Raw genomic sequence first — 18,620 nt, forward strand, 5'->3', positions numbered from 1 at the left:
TGTAACACCACATCTCAAAAGCAGATATCCGTTTCTTATCTGACTTCTTTAGGTTCCAAGTCTGGCATCCATAAGTCGCTGTTGGAAAAACAACTGTATCCAAAATCTTCAACTTTGTTCCCATGGAGATAGATCCATCCTTCCAGATTTTACACAGGTTTCTTACTGTTGTTTTAGCCATTCCTAACCTTTTTCTGACATCTTCTGAACAGCAATTCTTCACATTAATAATGGATTCCAGGTACTCAAACTTGCTTACTTCCTCAATTCTTTCTCCATTAAGATACATTTGTTTCTCAAGAGCTTCTCTGTTTGTTTTTCCTTTGAGAACCATGTTCTTTGTCTTGCTAGCATTGAGTTGAGTTGAAGTCCTCTGTTATTACTGATCTTGTTAACTTTGTCAAGAATTAGTCCTAGTTCTTCCATGTCATTACGTTTCCAAGGACATACATATAAACAGTTAATATCTATACCTAGCTCGCGACGGGTACTGAAACACAACCACGAAACCACAGCCATCTATTATCTATTACCGTAGATCCCACATTATTTCAGACAATATATCCTGTTAGGGTTACGTCCCAAGAGAAGGAAGCATTTGTTTGTGGGTCTCTTCATCGGTTCCTGCCTATAATTAGTGATAGTTATAGGCTAGCAGTGGAGATTGAGCTGTCCACTCAGTCTCCAAAAGCTAAATATGGTTAAAAGGCCTCGCCTAGCTACCTACTCCCTATAAGGGAATAAAAGGCGTTGGCTTCTATAATAATAATAATAATAATAATAATAATAATAATAATAATAATAATAATAATAATAATAATAATTTTTTATTGTTCTTTCAAATATTTACATATGTACAATGATCATCTATTCAGTATATTATTTTACAAGATTCAGCACTTTGTGCTACATATAATGAGATTTAAATAGTAATGACGATAACAGTTTTTTTATATAATAATCATAATAATTTACAATTATATTGTTCAGAGTTACATAAGTAGTATAATATTACATGTTGTAGTTGACTATTTTTTTTCTCCAAGTTTGAAAAGGTGTGATTATACAACAGTATTTACACATATGCAATCTGAATATAATATTTCCTTATTCTCACAAACATACAGCGTAAACTCATGATTTACATTTAAAAGAATTTTTTTTAACATTGCATACATTTGTTACAGTTATTATATACATTACATACAAATGATACATTACTTACATTTGTTTACATGTGATATTTACATTACGTACATTGGTTTACATGTAATACATACATTACATATATTGGTTTTCATGTGATACGTACATTACATGCATTTGGTTACATATGATACATCTTGGATGAGGACTAATTTCTTTGCTTTCATCCTAGAAGCTTATATGTAAGCTTATCTGAGGATATAATAATAATAATAATAATAATAATAATAATAATAATAATAATAATAATAATAATAATAATAATAATAATAATAATAATTTATTGATTGCTAAAATATTTACACATACAATAGACATCTTGAGTGATATTGCGACTTATAATTTTACAGAATTCAGCTCAAAGTGCTACATTTTCTACAATGATTTCAACTAAAATTTTTAATATTATTTTTTGCCTCTATATTATGTATTTACAACACATGTCTTCTAATGTTAACAATGAAAAATTATTCAGAATTTTTGTATAATAATTTTTTTTTGTTTAATTGTGGCGTTTGCCTACTACAGCGCTTGACCTCATGAAGGAAGACTTTGTTTCGAAACTAGTCGTCGACTAGAGGAAATTTTTCTAAGCTTTTTTTGGCCAGTTCCCAACTAAGTTATTTTGCCATGTTACCATGTCAAGTTTCTTCTAGTGGTGTATGACTTCGACCCATTGGTAACAGTGTATGGAGTCATGATTTGGAAGTACAACAACCTTGATGTTCTCTAAAAATTGCGTTTAAATTAAGTATATTTTTGATTTAACAGTTCCTCTACATTTTAACAAGGACAAAAGATCACATAAAAAACGAATTCATTATTATTTTCCCCCCCGGGCACCTCAATTTAGTCGAAAGATTCATCGCGCGAGACCTACACAGTCTGCACAATCCATCTCCATCATATCAATCCATCCTTGAACTCATTAACAGACAAAGCCCTAAAAACTGACTCTGGCAGCCCCCCCCCCCATTACATTCGCAATCTTGATGCTCTCTAAAATTATAAAGAATAAAAGAAATGAATAACAGAATAAAAGGTTTACAGAGGAGGCCACTGTAGCTCAGAGAGACGCTTGCATCCTCTGCGCTTGGCCGCTCAAAGTTAGACCTAGGTTCAAGTCTAGTCGCCCACTATAGGAACTTTTTCTAAGCCTATCTTTGACTTGTTCACAAGTTATTCGATCTCCGGCACAGGCAAGCGGATTTTTCCTCCCAAAAAGTCGGATATTTCATCCCGTAAACTCATGAAAATCGATCGTCGTATCCACATTGTTTCAGATAATAACATATCCTGTTATGGTTAGGCACCAAGAGATGGCAGCACCTGTTTGATGGTTCTTCATCAGTAACCGCCTATAATTAGTGATAGACATGGGCCAGCCATCTCTGATTGGCTACCGGTGGAGATTGAACTGCCGCTCAGTCTCCAAAAGCTAGACAGGGTAATAATGGCCTCGCTTACTCCCTCTTAGGGAATAAAAAGAGTTAGCTAATTTTTTTTAAGGTTTACAGAGAATGAAATCAGTATGTTGCAGTATTTCTCAGGAACCTACTTGGACTCTGTAGAATATACAAATATGGAAATACTATGCTACCAATCTGTTCATTAAGGAAGCATGCTCAAGATTCGAAGGAAGAAGAATAAAACAGTTTCACGATATTATTTTATTGCACATTTCACTTATTACAACGCAGTGTTGTTTGCTTTCCCAAATGGTCTCAAATTTGGAATTAGGAATTGAAGTGTATTTCGGATCGTGAGTGTGATATTTTTGTCAAACTTCAGAATGAAGAAAATAGCGATATAACAAGAAACGGCAAGGTAGTACATGAGAATTATGAGAGTGTGAATGTAGAAAGTGTGAATGATAGTATTAATGGTTTCTCAGAGAATAAAAAAGATGAGACAGATGCATTGAATGAGATCGCGTTGTTGAATGGTGCGATAGAAAGGGCAAAACAGCAGCTAGGGTGCATGAACAAAAGTTAGAATTGCATGAACAAAAGCATGAACAAAAGAGAGTTAGAATGATTAGTCTTTTGCCACGATATGACAGTGAAATGTTTAAAAGGAGGGCTATAATTGCGAATGACTTTATGCGTGGGTTATGTATGACGAGTGGTGTCGAATTTGTGGATGTGTGGAGTGAGTTTGATGGGCGAAAGGATCTATATAAGATGGATGGCTTGCATTTGAATGGTTATGGTGTAAGAAGACTTGAGAAAATGTTGCTGAATGTAGTGGAGGAGCAAATTCAGGGAAACTAGATTTGTTAAGGGGGGGGCAGTGGATATACAGTCCTTAGGGAGGCAGTTGAATGTAAGAATGAATATAATATGCTAGAGCAAATAAGGACAACAAACCAGAGTGGGATAGTTAATATAAGGCATCAAGGTAGGGTTGCGGCTAATGTGGGTCTTAAATTCATGTACACTAATACTAGGAGTATTAGGAACAAGAAGGAAGAGTTTTTGGCCATGGTTGGCACTTCCAGACCACAGGTTATTGGTATTAGTGAAACATGGCTGACTGTAGATGATATAGCTAGTGGGATTGAATGTCATGGGTATAGTGTGTTCAGGAATGACAGAGAGAATAAAATGGGGGGAGGAGTATTGTTGATGATAGCTGATGAGCTACAGCCAAGGAGAATAGAAGTTGAATTGCAGGATAGAGAAAAGAGCACATTTCAGGCCATTTGGTGTGAGATTGTGGCTAGCAGAACTAAATATACAATTGGGTGCTGCTATAGACCAGGTGATGGAAAAGATGGTGGTGACAATATGCACAAGCAAATAGAAGAAATGAGTGGAAGGAGGGTGATTATTATGGGAGATTTCAAATATGGTCTCATTGATTGGAGTGAAAAGAGGACACACGGGAGGAAGGAATTGGATTTTATGCGGTTATTAAGGGATAACTATCTGCGACAGCATGTAATGGAAAATACTAGGGGTCAGAGAGTGCTTGACCTAGTAATTACATCTGAGGATTTGGCTGTAACAAATATGACCACATTGCCACCAATCGGTGAGAGTGATCATAGGGTCTTGACTTGGGAAGTGGCTAAAGGTGTAGAATTTTCAATTAAGACAGGGTATATGTGGAATTATCGGGCTGGAAAGTAAGACAAGCTTAGTAGTTTGATTGGTTCAGTACCACGGCATGTACAACTGCAAGGACTAGAAGTTGATAGTGCATGGGAGGTAATTAAGAAGTGCTTGCATGAAGCAATGGCTGACTGTATACCTAGAGTCCGAATAATAAATCAAATAGGGGTTAAATGGATGAATAACACCATTAAGCTTGAGCTGCAAAAAAAGAAACAATTATGGAGGGAATTTAAGGAGAAAGGTGACCGGCAGGCACATGAACGGTATAAAGTGCAGGCCAGAAGGATAACGAGTGTGGTAAGAAAAGCAAAAAAGGATTACGAAAGAACATTGTCCATGCAAGCTAAAGAGAATCCTAAACAGTTTTTTCGATATGTAGCAAGTAAAAGGAAAAATGTACATGGCAGAATGATTTTAAAGAATACCGATGGTAGGGAGGTAACTGAATCAGATGAGATAGCTGAGTTACTGAGTGAGCACTTTGCAAGAATATATCATCCAGGTGGTGTCAATATATCATCCAGTAGATTATACGGGAATTGTGGTGAATGAAGTGGAGGTGAGTAGTCTATTGCATAACCTCAATGTCAATACATCTGTGGGATTAGTTGGTATACCAGCTCGTGTTGTACAAGAAGCAGCTAAAGAATTGTCAGTACCCTTCACCATTTTGTTTAATTTGAGTCTCAGGTCTGGGTTAGTCCCGAGCGGGTGGAAGAAAGGGAAAATAGTTCCACTGCATAAAGGTGGTTCCAAGACTGCTGTTGTAAATTACCGACCGATTGGCATATCAGGAATCATTGTCAAGGTCTTAAAGAAATTAGTCAAGAAAAGAATACAGGATTGGATAGATGAAAATGAGATATTGTATGGGGGACAACATGGTTTTGTGAAGGGTAGATCATGCCTCAGTAACTTGCTCACGTTTTATAACACAGTGACGGCTGAACTGGATAGGGGTAATGGGTTTACAGAGATACTACTGGACCTTGCCAAGGCCTTTGACAGGATACCACATGGAACCGTAATCAGTAAACTGGAGCAGATGGGGATAGATATAGGGTTGGTAAGATGGATAGGAGGGTGGTTGAAGGAGAGATATCAGAGAGTGGTTTATTCAGGAGTAGAGTCAAAAAGACGTCTTGTGAATAGTGGAGTGCCGCAGGGCTCTGTTCTTGGACCACTGCTTTTCAATTTGTTCATCAATGATATTGGAAAGGATTTGAGAGGAAGTGTTCACTTGTTTGCAGATGATGCAAAGTTGGGTAGAGCAATTGTGAGTGCACAGGATGTCAAAATTTTACACGATGATTTGGATAGTTTAGAGGAGTGGGCTATGAAAAATGGATGTCCGTTTAATCTGGCAAAGTGTAAGGTTATGCACTTTGTGGTGAAAGGAATAGCAGCAGTATATCGCATAGGTGGAACTGTACTCCAGGAGATTGATGAGGCCAGGGATTTGGGAGTACTGGCGGATAGGGAGTTGACGTATAGGGGGCACATTGCAAAAGTAACTAAAACAGTTCACCAAATCACTTGGCTTATGAAAAATACTTTAACATGCAGGGAGAAGCAAGTTGTTGTTCCTCTGTATCAAGCCTTGATAAGACCCCATCTGTACTTCTCTACCCAGTTATGGGCACCAGGGTTTCTTCGTGATGGGGAGGAAGTGGAGAGGATCCAGAGACGAGTGACCAAGATGATAGCAGGGTCTGTGGAATGAACCTTATGAGAATAGGTTGAGGATTTGTGGGTTGAAGAAATTGGACGATAGGCGAAGGAGGTGTGATATGATTGAGACATTCAAATTACTGAAGGGTTTTTATAAGATTGATCCAGAAGATAATTTTGAAAATATGACTGGTGGTGGGAGGACTAGGGGCCATGCATGGAAGCTGGGCAAGAGCGTGGTTGACAAGGGTGTTAGAGCTAGGTTTTTTACTTGGAGAGTGGAGAATGAGTGGAATAAGCTTCCAGTGTCTGTTGTGGGTGCTACGACCGTGAATGAGTTCAAGGCAAGATATGATAGATACTGTGTAAATGTTGAATAGTTTTTCCAGACATGATGTTAGGGCCTCCCTGGATGAGTCTGTCGACTCCTTGGAGTTTCCCAGAACAATAATAATAATAATAATAATAATAATAATAATAATAATAATAATAATAAATCTTTTCCGCTTATTTTTGATAATACGAGCTCAACAATCAAGAACAAATCTCACTTCTCTAACTGACTCTTACTCCAGATCTTTCCTTACACAACCATATCACTTCTATAGTGTTATCAGCATCAATATAACTTGGCATCCTTTTCCGCTCAAGATATTACAATTATGCCACACAGTTCCGATCAACATTGGAATATTGCTTTCATGTGTCGGGTAGTGCACCTAAGAAATCCCTTAAACTTCTTGTTCTGTTTAGAAAAGAACCTCCAGTTGATAAATGATACTTCCTTTATAGACTCTCTCTTTAGCCACTTTCCCCACAGAAAATCAGTTTCTGCACTGTGTTTCTTTTACAGATATTTCCATGGCCATGCTTCAGCAGAATTTGCATTCTTTATGCCTCCTATTTCTGGCCGATGTACAGAAATCGAGAAATTACACACTCAGTGAACCTGGTACTCCCAGTTATCTTTCATTCCTTTCATCTCAATTGTGTGGAGTAGTTTCCCTCTTAAAGCATTTCTAAAGGATTTCAATCTTTATCAATTCAAGAAGTATATCAATAGATTCCTGTTACTGCCAACACACTGCATCTGTTTGCTCTATATTTTTCTGCCTTTCATGTGTGAGAGAAATATATGTAAAAGAATTGCTTATTTGCTCAAAAACGTCCATTATACTTATACCTCAGTCTTTCACATCACCAAGATTTTCCGCATCACATAAGATGATATCCTTATCTTCACAGGAAACAGTTGAGAAACTTGGTACACAGGAAGAGGAGTGACCTCCCACTATATTATTAGTCTCCCACTTTATTATTAAAGTGGGAGGCTACTCCTTTTCCTGTAGTAGGATTATTGTTTTTCCAGAAACTTAGTTTTTGCAAGCAAATCTCTTGCACGCAAATCAGATGGGAGAACGCACCTAGTTTACAAGTGCGTTCTCCCTGACATAGTTGAGAAACTTGAAACATAGGAAGAGGATTAACCTCCCAATTTACTATTAGAGTGGGAGGCTACTCCTCTTCTTTTGATCCAAGTTTGTCAACTGTCTCATGTGAACATCAGGATATCATCATTCTTTATTTCTTTTATAACATTTTATGTCTTAGAGAAATTCTTCAATCTCATAAACACAATAGCTATTAGGAAAATCTTTTAACATACTAATAATAAAAGATGTCCCTGCAATTATGATTAGTATGATTCTGTCATTTAGAAATAATAATAATAATAATAATAATAATAATAATAATAATAATAATAACTATTATTATTATTATTATCATTATTATCATTGCAGAGACAACAAAAAGGAATGTCGCCTTCGACCGCAGGCGGAAAACAGCACATGCAGAAAACAACCGCAGGCAGTAAACAGCTACCAAGGGTATTAAAAACAAAGAAAACAACAACGGAAACCCAGATAAGCCATCTTTAAATGCATTACTAGAAAATAGATTACAAAACCCAAAAGACTGTTTAATCGATTTTGTTGGAGAACTATTTAAAAAACATACCGCACAAATTACAGAAAAATTCAACCGATATGAGGAATTTATTAAATTTAATAATAACTTGGTAGAAGGTGTATTACAGACCGTAAGAGAAATTAAAAACTGCGTTAAAGAGCTAACGGAAAGACAGCATAATTTAATTAAAGAGACAACGGAACTATGGCAAGAACTAAACTATTTAAAGCAACAGTACGAACTCTCAAACCAACAGCAGCACAAAAATGATCTCCTCATAAATGGTCTCCCAGAAACAGCTACGGAACATCTAAGAGACACCGTAATACAACTAAGCCAAAAAATTGGTTCTCCCATTGAATCAAGAGACATCCAGACAGTGTATCGGTTACCACAAAAAAGGAAAAGAGAAAATAATACCCGACCTTCTCCCGTCGTAGTGCGACTCATCAACAGCTCAACAAAAACTACACTCATAAAAGCTAGCAGGATTAAAAAACCAGTAGTCAAGGATCTGAAAGGAGACCACGACAATACCCCAATATACTTGTCCGAATACCTAACGCCATATTACCAGAAAATATTCTACCAAGCAAAGAAGGTAAAAACAGAAAACAATTACCAGTTTATATGGATAAGAGACAGCAAAATATTCCTAAGAAAGACACAAGACGCAAAACCAATCGAAATAAAATCCGTAGACGACCTCAACAGCTGCCACGTTGAAAGGAATATGGAAAACTCGTAAAGAAGGAATAGCACACCAAGCAACATGAATGCAGACCATCAAGCAGACGTAATCACCCCGGAATATGATAACTGCCACATTCTGAAATCAATAACAGAATGGAAACAACTGACAATCCCCAAAAAAGGACTATCTATTCTCCACATCAACATCAGAAGCATTCAAAAATACTGGCTGACTCTGCAAGCTTATCTGAAGGAAGATATAGACGACATAGACATTTTAATACTGACTGAAGTATCCACGACAAACGAAGAGGCATCCACCTATCAAATGCCACACTTACAACAACACAAACACTGCAGACAAACAAAACGTGGCGGTGGTATAATAATATTTACCAAACATAAACTAGAAATAACAGAAATAAACTATAAATTAGAATACGCAGAAAACATATGCATCGAAATTAAAAACATCAAACAAGAAAACTCCCTGATATTAAACGCAATATACAGACCACCCAACTTAAGCACCACAAAATTCCTAGAAGAACTAAACAAATGGCTTTCAACCACGGAAGTAGGCACCTCAGAATACTTGATGATAATAGGAGATATTAATATAACATTAGGAACATAAATAACAACACAGAACAATACCTAGACCTATTATCGGCACATAACATAACCCCATCCACACAGTCGTATACACGAGATGAGATAGTCGGAAACACAACAACCTCATCCTGCATCGATCATATAAATTTAAGGGCCCCTCCAAACAGCCACACAGCAGCCGTCATAATATGCAAACTGGCAGACTATTATTTCACAGCATTACAGTTATATTCTGAACCAGAACCCATAAAAATCACCTAGACTACAAAACAGTATTATAGCATTCTAAACGAAACAATATTAAACGATGAAATTAGAAAAACAGACTGGATGCAGATAGCATCTTTAGACTCTGCTGAAGCTGTATATAATAATCTTAAACTTGCATTTAACAAAATATATAACAAAGCAATAACAAAAATAAAAATACGTCCCCAAACGAAACAAAATCCATGGATAACAGACAACATACTAACAGACATACAAAGAAAAGATGCCCTACGGAAACAACTTAAGTAGTCGCCGAACAATATCGCTTTAAAAGCTGAATGCAAAAGAAAACGGAATCGCCTAACAACACAGATAAGAACGGCAAAAAGAAACTATTACAGCAACAAATTAACAACAGCTCAGAATGACATAAAGGAAACCTGGCACCTGATTAATGAAATGCGTGACAATATACACAGAACCAATGCCTCAGAAACAATAAAACACAGCTTTGCCTGCGACCCCAAATCCCTCAAACAATTGGCAAACAAATGTAATCAGCACTTCGTGAACTCTGTCCAAAAGCTACAAGAAACAACCTTTCCTCACACAAACGAACATTCTCCACTAGGTCCACGAGCATCCCAGTCTATGTGGTTCCCCACAGTAACAAAAGAATAAGCATCAATGGCAATTCAACAAATTAACCCTAACAAAGGACCGGGGATAGACGGAATCAGACCAAAAGACATCAAGAAACACTCAACCAACCTACTTCCAGTTATTCAAAAACTGTTAAATAAAATCTTCGAAACGGGACACATACCTGGAACACTGAAGACTGCATTAATCACACCCATACACAAACAGGGAAAAAGAAACATTATAAGTAATTACAGACCCATCGCCACGCTGTCTCTAATCAACCAAATCATGGAGCGCATCGTGCATCAGAAACTCTCCACATACGTTAAAAATTTTCAAATCATACCCAAAACACAATATGGCTTTCAAAAAAATAAAGGCACGGCAACACTCCTGCCTGGAAGATTTCACTGATCTAATAAACGCTGCATTGGATAAAAACAGAATAACATTAGTGGTATTCATTGACCTGACAAAAGCATTTGACACTCTAACACACAAAACCTTGTTAACGAAACTAATCCATATAGGAATTGGAGGTCGTCTACTCCAGTGGTTTAAAGCATGCATGAAAAACAGAAAGCACCCCGCACGTGTAGGATCAGCATACAGCAAAGAGGTACATGTAACCTGTGGAGTACCGCAAGGAGCTGTCCTAACTCTCATTCTATTTAACATATACACACACGACATAAACCAACTCCCCCTAAAAAGTAAAATCTTCCAGTACGCAGACGACAACACGGCCATAGTATCCATTTACAACAATGCAAATATCGCTTACACAGATATGCAACACGACATCAATCAAATCACTAACTGGTTAACTGAAAACAGCATATATATAAACCCAGGGAAAACAAAGCTAATCGTATTCAAAAACCCCCAAACCCTGCCCATACAAACTAAATGTCAACACGCTATCTTGGACTTCACTTCGATGCTGATCAATTTGGAATAGCCATATAAACTACCTACATTCCGAGCTTAGGATAATAGCAAGCAAACTATACAGATTAAAAGACATTGCCCCAACCCACATAAAAATACTAATCTATAAAGCATTATGTGAAAACATTTTAAGATACGCAATCACATCATACGCATTCTGCGCAGACTATAGACTTAACAGGCTACAATGGTTGCAAGATAAAATGGTAAAACTGATATTCTGGGAACAACCCACTCTTATGCAGGAAGCATGGACAAAACACAAAATATTTAAGGTGAAATACTTATGCCACTACACAGTCATGTTAAAACATTACTACAGCCCAACATATAGAGTAACCAGAACAACATATCAAATAACAAGACCACAGTCAACAAACTACATAACATATAAGTACAACAATCACCACGGCAATGCCACCCGAAACTTCTACGTACCTGACATGATAAACAAACTGCCGTTCGACAACAGAAACCTAGGAACATACACAGAGCTGAAACAGGCACTGTATAAATATTATAGCGAGAATGAAAATTAGAGCAATTTCTGTTTCCCCCCCCTCCACAAACCTATGACAAACCCCCTCTCAAAAACCATCACTACACGAACACAAAGAAACAAACACATCATGTCTAAATCCAACCCTATCTGCACAAGAAAAGAAGAAAAAAAAAGAGTTAAACTGTAATAGCAGTTGAAGTCTTCCAAGCACGTACCATCAGACAGTAAAATCAATACCTGGCTTGTGACCATTACAGGAACATAACCATGTAACCACCACCATCTATCATCTATTATCTTCCTCAGATAAACTCTGCTAAGCTTCGAGGAAGAAAATTATTAACTTGCAAGTATCTGTTAATCACAATTGTAACATGTTATAAATATTATATATATATAATTATTACAGCATCTATGTATGCAATTTATCTGAGACATAAAAAAAAAATAAAAAAAAATAATAAATAAATAAATAAATTATTATTGTTATTGTTAATATTAATATGTATATTCTATATTCAAAAACTGTATAATCTTTATTGTAAATAAAGTCACTCAATATGTTAAAAAATATTATTATTATTATTATTATTATTATTATTATTATTATTATTATTATTATTATTATTATTGTTGTTGTTGTTGTTGTTGTTGTTGTTATTGTTATTATTATTTTATTATTATTACTATTACATAGTGACTCCTACAAGAAGTACAAGGACTCATCGCGGGAGGGCACTGTAATGTACATTGCTACATAAATCTCGCCCTCTGTCCTACAACTAAATTCTTTCAATGACAAAACAAAAAACAACAACACGAAATCCATCTACAAGAGCCTTTTTTGCCTCTTAACTGTGTGCGTGCGTATCCGATTTGCCTGCAAGCAGGATGAAAAACTAAGTTTCATAGAAAAAAAACCTACTACCTCTGTATGTCGAAGAATAGTTTTGGAAATTCATTTTTTTATTAAAAATCCAACACGTCCCATGTATGCATTTCACCTTCTAAATAGATAAAAGTAAGCTTATCCCCTTCAGTTTTTGAATTTCCTGTTCATTTTATTTGTCTGACTCCCATAATATTTGTAGTCATATTGATTGTCTTCCGTTAATTTTTTTTGGTTTCAAAATTTAGAAAATGTTCTGACATTCCACATCACTCTGCCTATGAGACTATTTGTGGTTTTCCAAATGCACCTGATCGCTAGGAGCGACAAATTTGGAGAATGGCAAAAACCAACAAAACTATATCTGAAACCAATGAACACAGTTTTTTTTTTTTAATTTTACATTTTTTATTCGATTCAGGAGTAAAAATAGTGTTTGCCTAGGGACCACATATATCTTAACAATAATCCTGGTCTTCCAGGTCTTCCAACTGCTCTTATCGGCTGCAATTCATCAATATCAATTCCTCCCACACATCTTTTTTCCATAGTAATTTATGAGGCACTGGTATTCTTAATAAATTACGAATTGATTCGATTCTAAATAACCTTATGCTGAGATTGATATTATGGTTCTCCACTATTTTATCCATTCAGTCGTGTCCAAAGGGATCAATATTAGATTTGAAATCTGCTTTCTCAAACCAGTATTATGGATATAATAATTGGGTATGCAAATTTGGTTATTTCAGCAAATCCATTGGCCATATTGCCAGCGCAGAATTTAAGGTGGTAAAGTTATTGTGGAGAGCCTGTGTAGCTCAGTGGATGTGGCGTTTACACACCACGGCGCTTGGCCGCACGAAGGAAGACTTGGTTTCGAGTCTAGTCGGCGACTAGAGGAAATTTTTCTAAGCTTTTTTTCGACCGCTTCCCGAGTTAGTCGATCTCTGGCACGGGCAAGCGGGTTTTTTCTCCCGGAAACTCGGATTTTTCATCCCGTAAACTCAAGAAAATCGACCGTAGAACCCACATTATTTCAGACATTAAATATATTGTGTTAGGGTTAGGGACCACGAGATGGCGGCACATTTGAGCTGTCTCTCTTCACTGCGTACCGCTTAATTAGTGATAGCCTTGGGGCATCTATCTCTGATTGGTACCAGTGGAGATTGAACTGCCCACTCAGTCTCCAAAAGTTAGATAGGGCTAAATGGCCTCGCCTACTCCCCGTATACGGGAATAAAAAGGCGTTAGATGATTTTTTTTTTTTAAAGTTATTGTGGCTTCTAAACCAGCGTTTCCCAGGTTTTTTCCTACGATGGAACACCTCATTAACCCTGGAATTTTTATGGTATACCTTGGTTATTTTAATGTATTAATCATTAATTATTCATTAACGATTAATTAATTAATATTATTGAATTAATAATTAATTATTCCCACATTACGAATTAATAATTAATTATAGCATAATCATAAAGAGTATTAGTATACTTATGTATACGGTGTGACATGTTGACAAATATAAAATTACATTTAAATCAGTTATCAATCACTGGACTAATGAAATCTTGTAGCATATTGTAGTTTCCTCCGGCCAACATCATTAAATTAATTTGTGCTGATTTTCATTGATATATCCCATTCTGATCATCAAAAATTTATAACATTATTATAAGTACTTATGAGTGAATGCAAACTTTTTCTCCTGTGTGCTGGTAATTTTTCTCTCCTTTTGTACATCTTGGAGATCGCTCTGTAGGCTGGAGGTGAATGAATCACTATCTGTTGTATCACAAACATCTTCAATAACTGATTTCTTAACATCAAAATTAAACAAAGTCCCTTGTCTCTTATTCATATTAAAATTTAAATCTGTAGGTCTATTACTTTTAAAAAATCACGGCACTACGGTTATGAAACAAGCATTTTCACCCAATAATATACGACCTCACGAATAAAGTATTCAGCATTAGTAGATTTGAGACACGGATACAGAATTCCTTGATCTTCAATTTCAGTGGAAAAATTTTCTTTATACTTCCTTGCTGATTGGTCACTAACATTTGCAACACAGAAGTTATTTCGTTCAGTTTTGAGAACAGAGGATACGCCGCCTATTGTTGTAATCGGCTTGCAGGCAATTTTTATGATCAGTCATAAACAGCGGTATTCCCTTTCCCAAATGTTGAAAGGTTTCGATGTGTTAAAATTAACGATAATTCATGAATACTTCCACATTTAAAAATAGACGGCTGGGTAACTAACATTTGCTACACAAATGTTATTAGGCGTTCTTGGTCTGAGCTTTTCGACATATTCACCAATATTATTCTCCTCAGAATATTTCCACTATAAAATATTTATTCATAAAAAATGCTTAGAAAACTAAAATGACAAATTCCAGGAGAACTTCTCGCAGAACACTTATTCACACCAGTGTTCCGCAGAACACCATTTGAAAAACCCCTGTTCTAAACTATCACTTTTAAGAGATCCCACACCTCTTCTAAGTAAATTTAAGATTATCTATACTTGAGCACATTCCCTTGTAATGTGAGACTCTAAGCTGTAGTCAAGGTCGTACTTTTACACAGGCACACGAGGCTGTAGCTGGGGTCCCGAAAAATTAAGGTAAAATTAAGGGCCACAAAATGAGGGAGGGAGGGGACCTCGGAGGATTCCAGCGCTTCAGGCCCCCTGCTTTGCACAGGAAAAGTGTAATTATTATTATTATTATTATTATTATTATTATTATTATTATCAACATCATCATCAATATCATCATCATCATTACGGGCAACTTCAGGGAGTCCTTAGACTCATCGTGGGAGGCCCTAAACATCATGTCCACATAACTATACGACATTCTCACAGTATCTATCATACCTTGCCTTGGACTCACTCACCGTCATAGCACTCACAACAGACTCTGGCAGCTTATTCCACTCATTCACCACTCTAAAAGTAAAAAACCCAGCTCTAACACCCTTACTAACCACCACTCTTGCGCAGCTTTCATGGATGTCCCCTATTCCTCCCACTGCCAATCCTGTTTTCAAAAATATCCTCTGAATTAATCCTATAGAAACCTTTCAGCAATTTGAATGTCTCAATCATATCTCCCCTTTTCCGCCTATCAACTAATTTCTGCAACCCACAAATCTTCAACCTCTCAAATCGGCTTGAGATTCATTCCATAAGGTTCATTCCATAGATCTGCTATCATCTTGGTCACTCGCCTCTGGATCCTCTCCACCTCCTGTCCAACAAGAAGAAACCTAGGTGACCAAATCTGGGCACAGTAGTCGAGATGAAGTCTTATCAAGGCTCGGTACAGAGGTACAATAACTTGCTTGTTTCTGCTCTTCAAGGTATTTTTCAACAACCAAGTGAGTTGATGAGCTGATTTAGCCACTTTTGCAATGTGCCCCCTAAACTTCATCTCTCTCTCTCTATCCACCAACACTACCATGTCCCTGGCCTCATCAATCTCCTGGAGTACAGTTCCACCAATGTGGTATACTGCTGCTAATCTTTTCATTCCAAAATGCGTAACCTTACATTTTGTCACATTAAATTGACATCCATTCTCCTTAGACCAGAACTCCAATCTACCCAAGTCACCCTGCAAGATTTTGACATCTTCTGCATTCATATAAATATCCATTTACTTATGAGAAATCTGCAGACCTGGCTTGTAGTTTGTCTCGCTTATCGGGGCAAATCCTACACTACATATTTCCGCTTGATATAAAGACAAGGAAAGAATTTATACCTGCTTTAAACATTTATCAAATTATGCAGAAATATCCACTGCACGCATACTTTGAACAGGGATTTTAGTCAGTTTATGATTAACCATTTGATTTCATTACATAACATCGTCAGAGATTTTGTTATTAGTAATTATGATTATTTTTTTCAAATCAAGATTAGCCCTTGGGAAGGACGGGAAGATGGCATCCTTGACGAAAGCAGTTATCTGCTCGTCCTTCCAAAAATCCTTATATTTTCATCCTGCAGTTTCAAGGTAAAATAGAAAATGAAGTGGGATTATCATCGTCACGTTGTTGTTGTCTAAATAGTTTATTTTATTTTCATTTATTTATTATTATCATTTTTGAAATTTCGGGTTTGTCGGTATCATATTTCGCTACTCTTTATTTATTGTAGCATAGAAAGTACAAAGACTCTTAAATAGGCAAATTCTTTAAGAATTGTTTCTCGAACTGCGTTTTTGAACATAAGGAAGTTTTTGTTTTTTTATCTCCCACTGGTACTCCTTGCCTTTACAACGCTTCATATTTCAACTTGAAATTAAAAATATATATATAAAAAAAATCCTACCTTGTGTGGCCTTTTGAACTACTACATAGTACAAACTGAACTTTTAATATTGGTTAATAGAATTTTTATTTTTCTCAAGAAGAGTAAAAATATTACTAATCCTTGAACATAGTAGTAATATCCTTAAGTAACAATTAAAATTCACTGAACTTAATGGAAGGAGTTGTAAGTTAGTAACGTTAAGTTAAAGTATTTAATAAATGTACTTGGGTATTTAATAATGTTAATTAAATTCAATAAAATGCGAAGCTGGGAAAGGTAATTGTATATGAGATAGTTAGTATAAGGCATCGAATCAGAATGAGATAGTTAGTATAAGGCATCGAATCAGAATGAGATAGTTAGTATAAGGCATCAAAATAGAGATGGGACAAATCGGCTTCTGCAATTCATGTATACAAATGCCAGAAGTATTAGGAACAAGAAGGAAGAATTTTTGGTGAGGTCCCAAAACTAACTCCTGTGGCAGACCACCAGTGACCTTCCTCTTTCAAAATACTGCACTACATTATACAGCTTTCTGATACCTAATGACAGCCTGTCACTGATCAAACTCAGAAGCTTGTTATCCAATCTCATCCATTTTAATTTATTTAACAAGCTTGTCATGTGGCAGTCTATCAAAAGTGTTTGCAAAATCTAAGTATGCTACTGTACATACATCTTCCTTGTCCAAGACATTTGTCAACTAGTTATAGTACATAAGTAAGTTAGTAAAATATGATCTCCCTTTAACAAACCCATGCTGATAACTACTGTATTTACTCAATTATAACTTGCCCTCATATATATCTCGTACCCCTGATTTTACCTTATGAAAAAAGAAATGAAAACGTTCTGCATATAGTTGGCACACAAAAAAAGTTAGAAACTTTTAAGAAATAGATAGTGAATGTTGTTATGGCATTTTAAGCTAGAGAATCAGCATTTCAACTCTACAATTGGCTTGCCAAGATCACATGTTATTCAGTCATGTGATCTTTTGTTAATACCACATCAGTCATATTTATAGAGGTGGGTGCAACCGGTAGAGGAAATGTGGGAGTGAAAGCATTGACTTCTACTTGATCTTGAATTGCTTCAGGTGGATTAAGAGACCATCATGAGAACTGTTGTGCATCTGGATTTGGAGAGCTTGGAACATGATTTCACCAGAAATAATTAATTACAGATGCATTATCGCTAAAAGATTCAAATATATGTACCGTGATGGTGAGCTGCTGATCACTTAAATAATGTTGATAATTAAAATTTATTATTATTATTATGGGTATCTCCATGGATTCATTATTATTATTATTATAAAATTTAAATGCATTCATTTTATAAATAATGTGAGCAATTATAAATTACAATGAATACTGAGGATTTGGATTTAATTATAAACATCAATTTAGTTTTTTCCTGAAAAACGTCTGAAAAATCCCCGCATATATCTCACACCAACTCTAAATTTGAGGAAAAAAGTGCTAGTTATATTCGAATAAATAGGCTACTGCTGTTATCAACCCATTTCTGTATCTTACTTCTCACCAATCTCACTAGTACCTTCATCACAACTTCAAATTTACAGATTGGCTTATAATTTGTAGCCACAGCTTTATCATGACCTTTATCCAGTAGAACAATTTTACCTTCGTTACCCCCCCCCCAGAACATATGCTGTTCTAAGACTTATTAAACAGGCATGGCAGTGCTACTCCCAATTCCCTTAAGATGCGTGATGATAAGTCATCAAATCCTATCACCTTATTGACATCAAGGTTATTTTTATTTCCTCCAATATCTCCTGCTC

General features: G+C 36.1%; 1 protein-coding gene across 1 annotated transcript in view; it reads left to right on the top strand.

Annotated features, from left to right (window-relative positions):
- The first annotated feature begins 16,350 nt into the window (after positions 1 to 16,350).
- The window catches only part of LOC150109954 (protein NipSnap-like), a 162,882-nt gene continuing 160,612 nt past the window's right edge, over positions 16,351 to 18,620 (top strand). The window contains exon 1 of the mRNA XM_090416040.1: positions 16,351 to 16,508. Within this exon, the coding sequence (XP_090272166.1) occupies positions 16,387 to 16,508 (122 nt within the window). The 5' untranslated portion in view covers positions 16,351 to 16,386. The remainder of the gene's footprint in view (positions 16,509 to 18,620) is intronic.

Source organism: Typopeltis vanoorti, chromosome 1 (genome assembly GCF_054136105.1).
Source record: "Typopeltis vanoorti isolate ZY-2024b chromosome 1, IOZ_Tvanoo_1.0, whole genome shotgun sequence".
Lineage (NCBI taxonomy): Eukaryota > Metazoa > Arthropoda > Arachnida > Uropygi > Thelyphonidae > Typopeltis > Typopeltis vanoorti.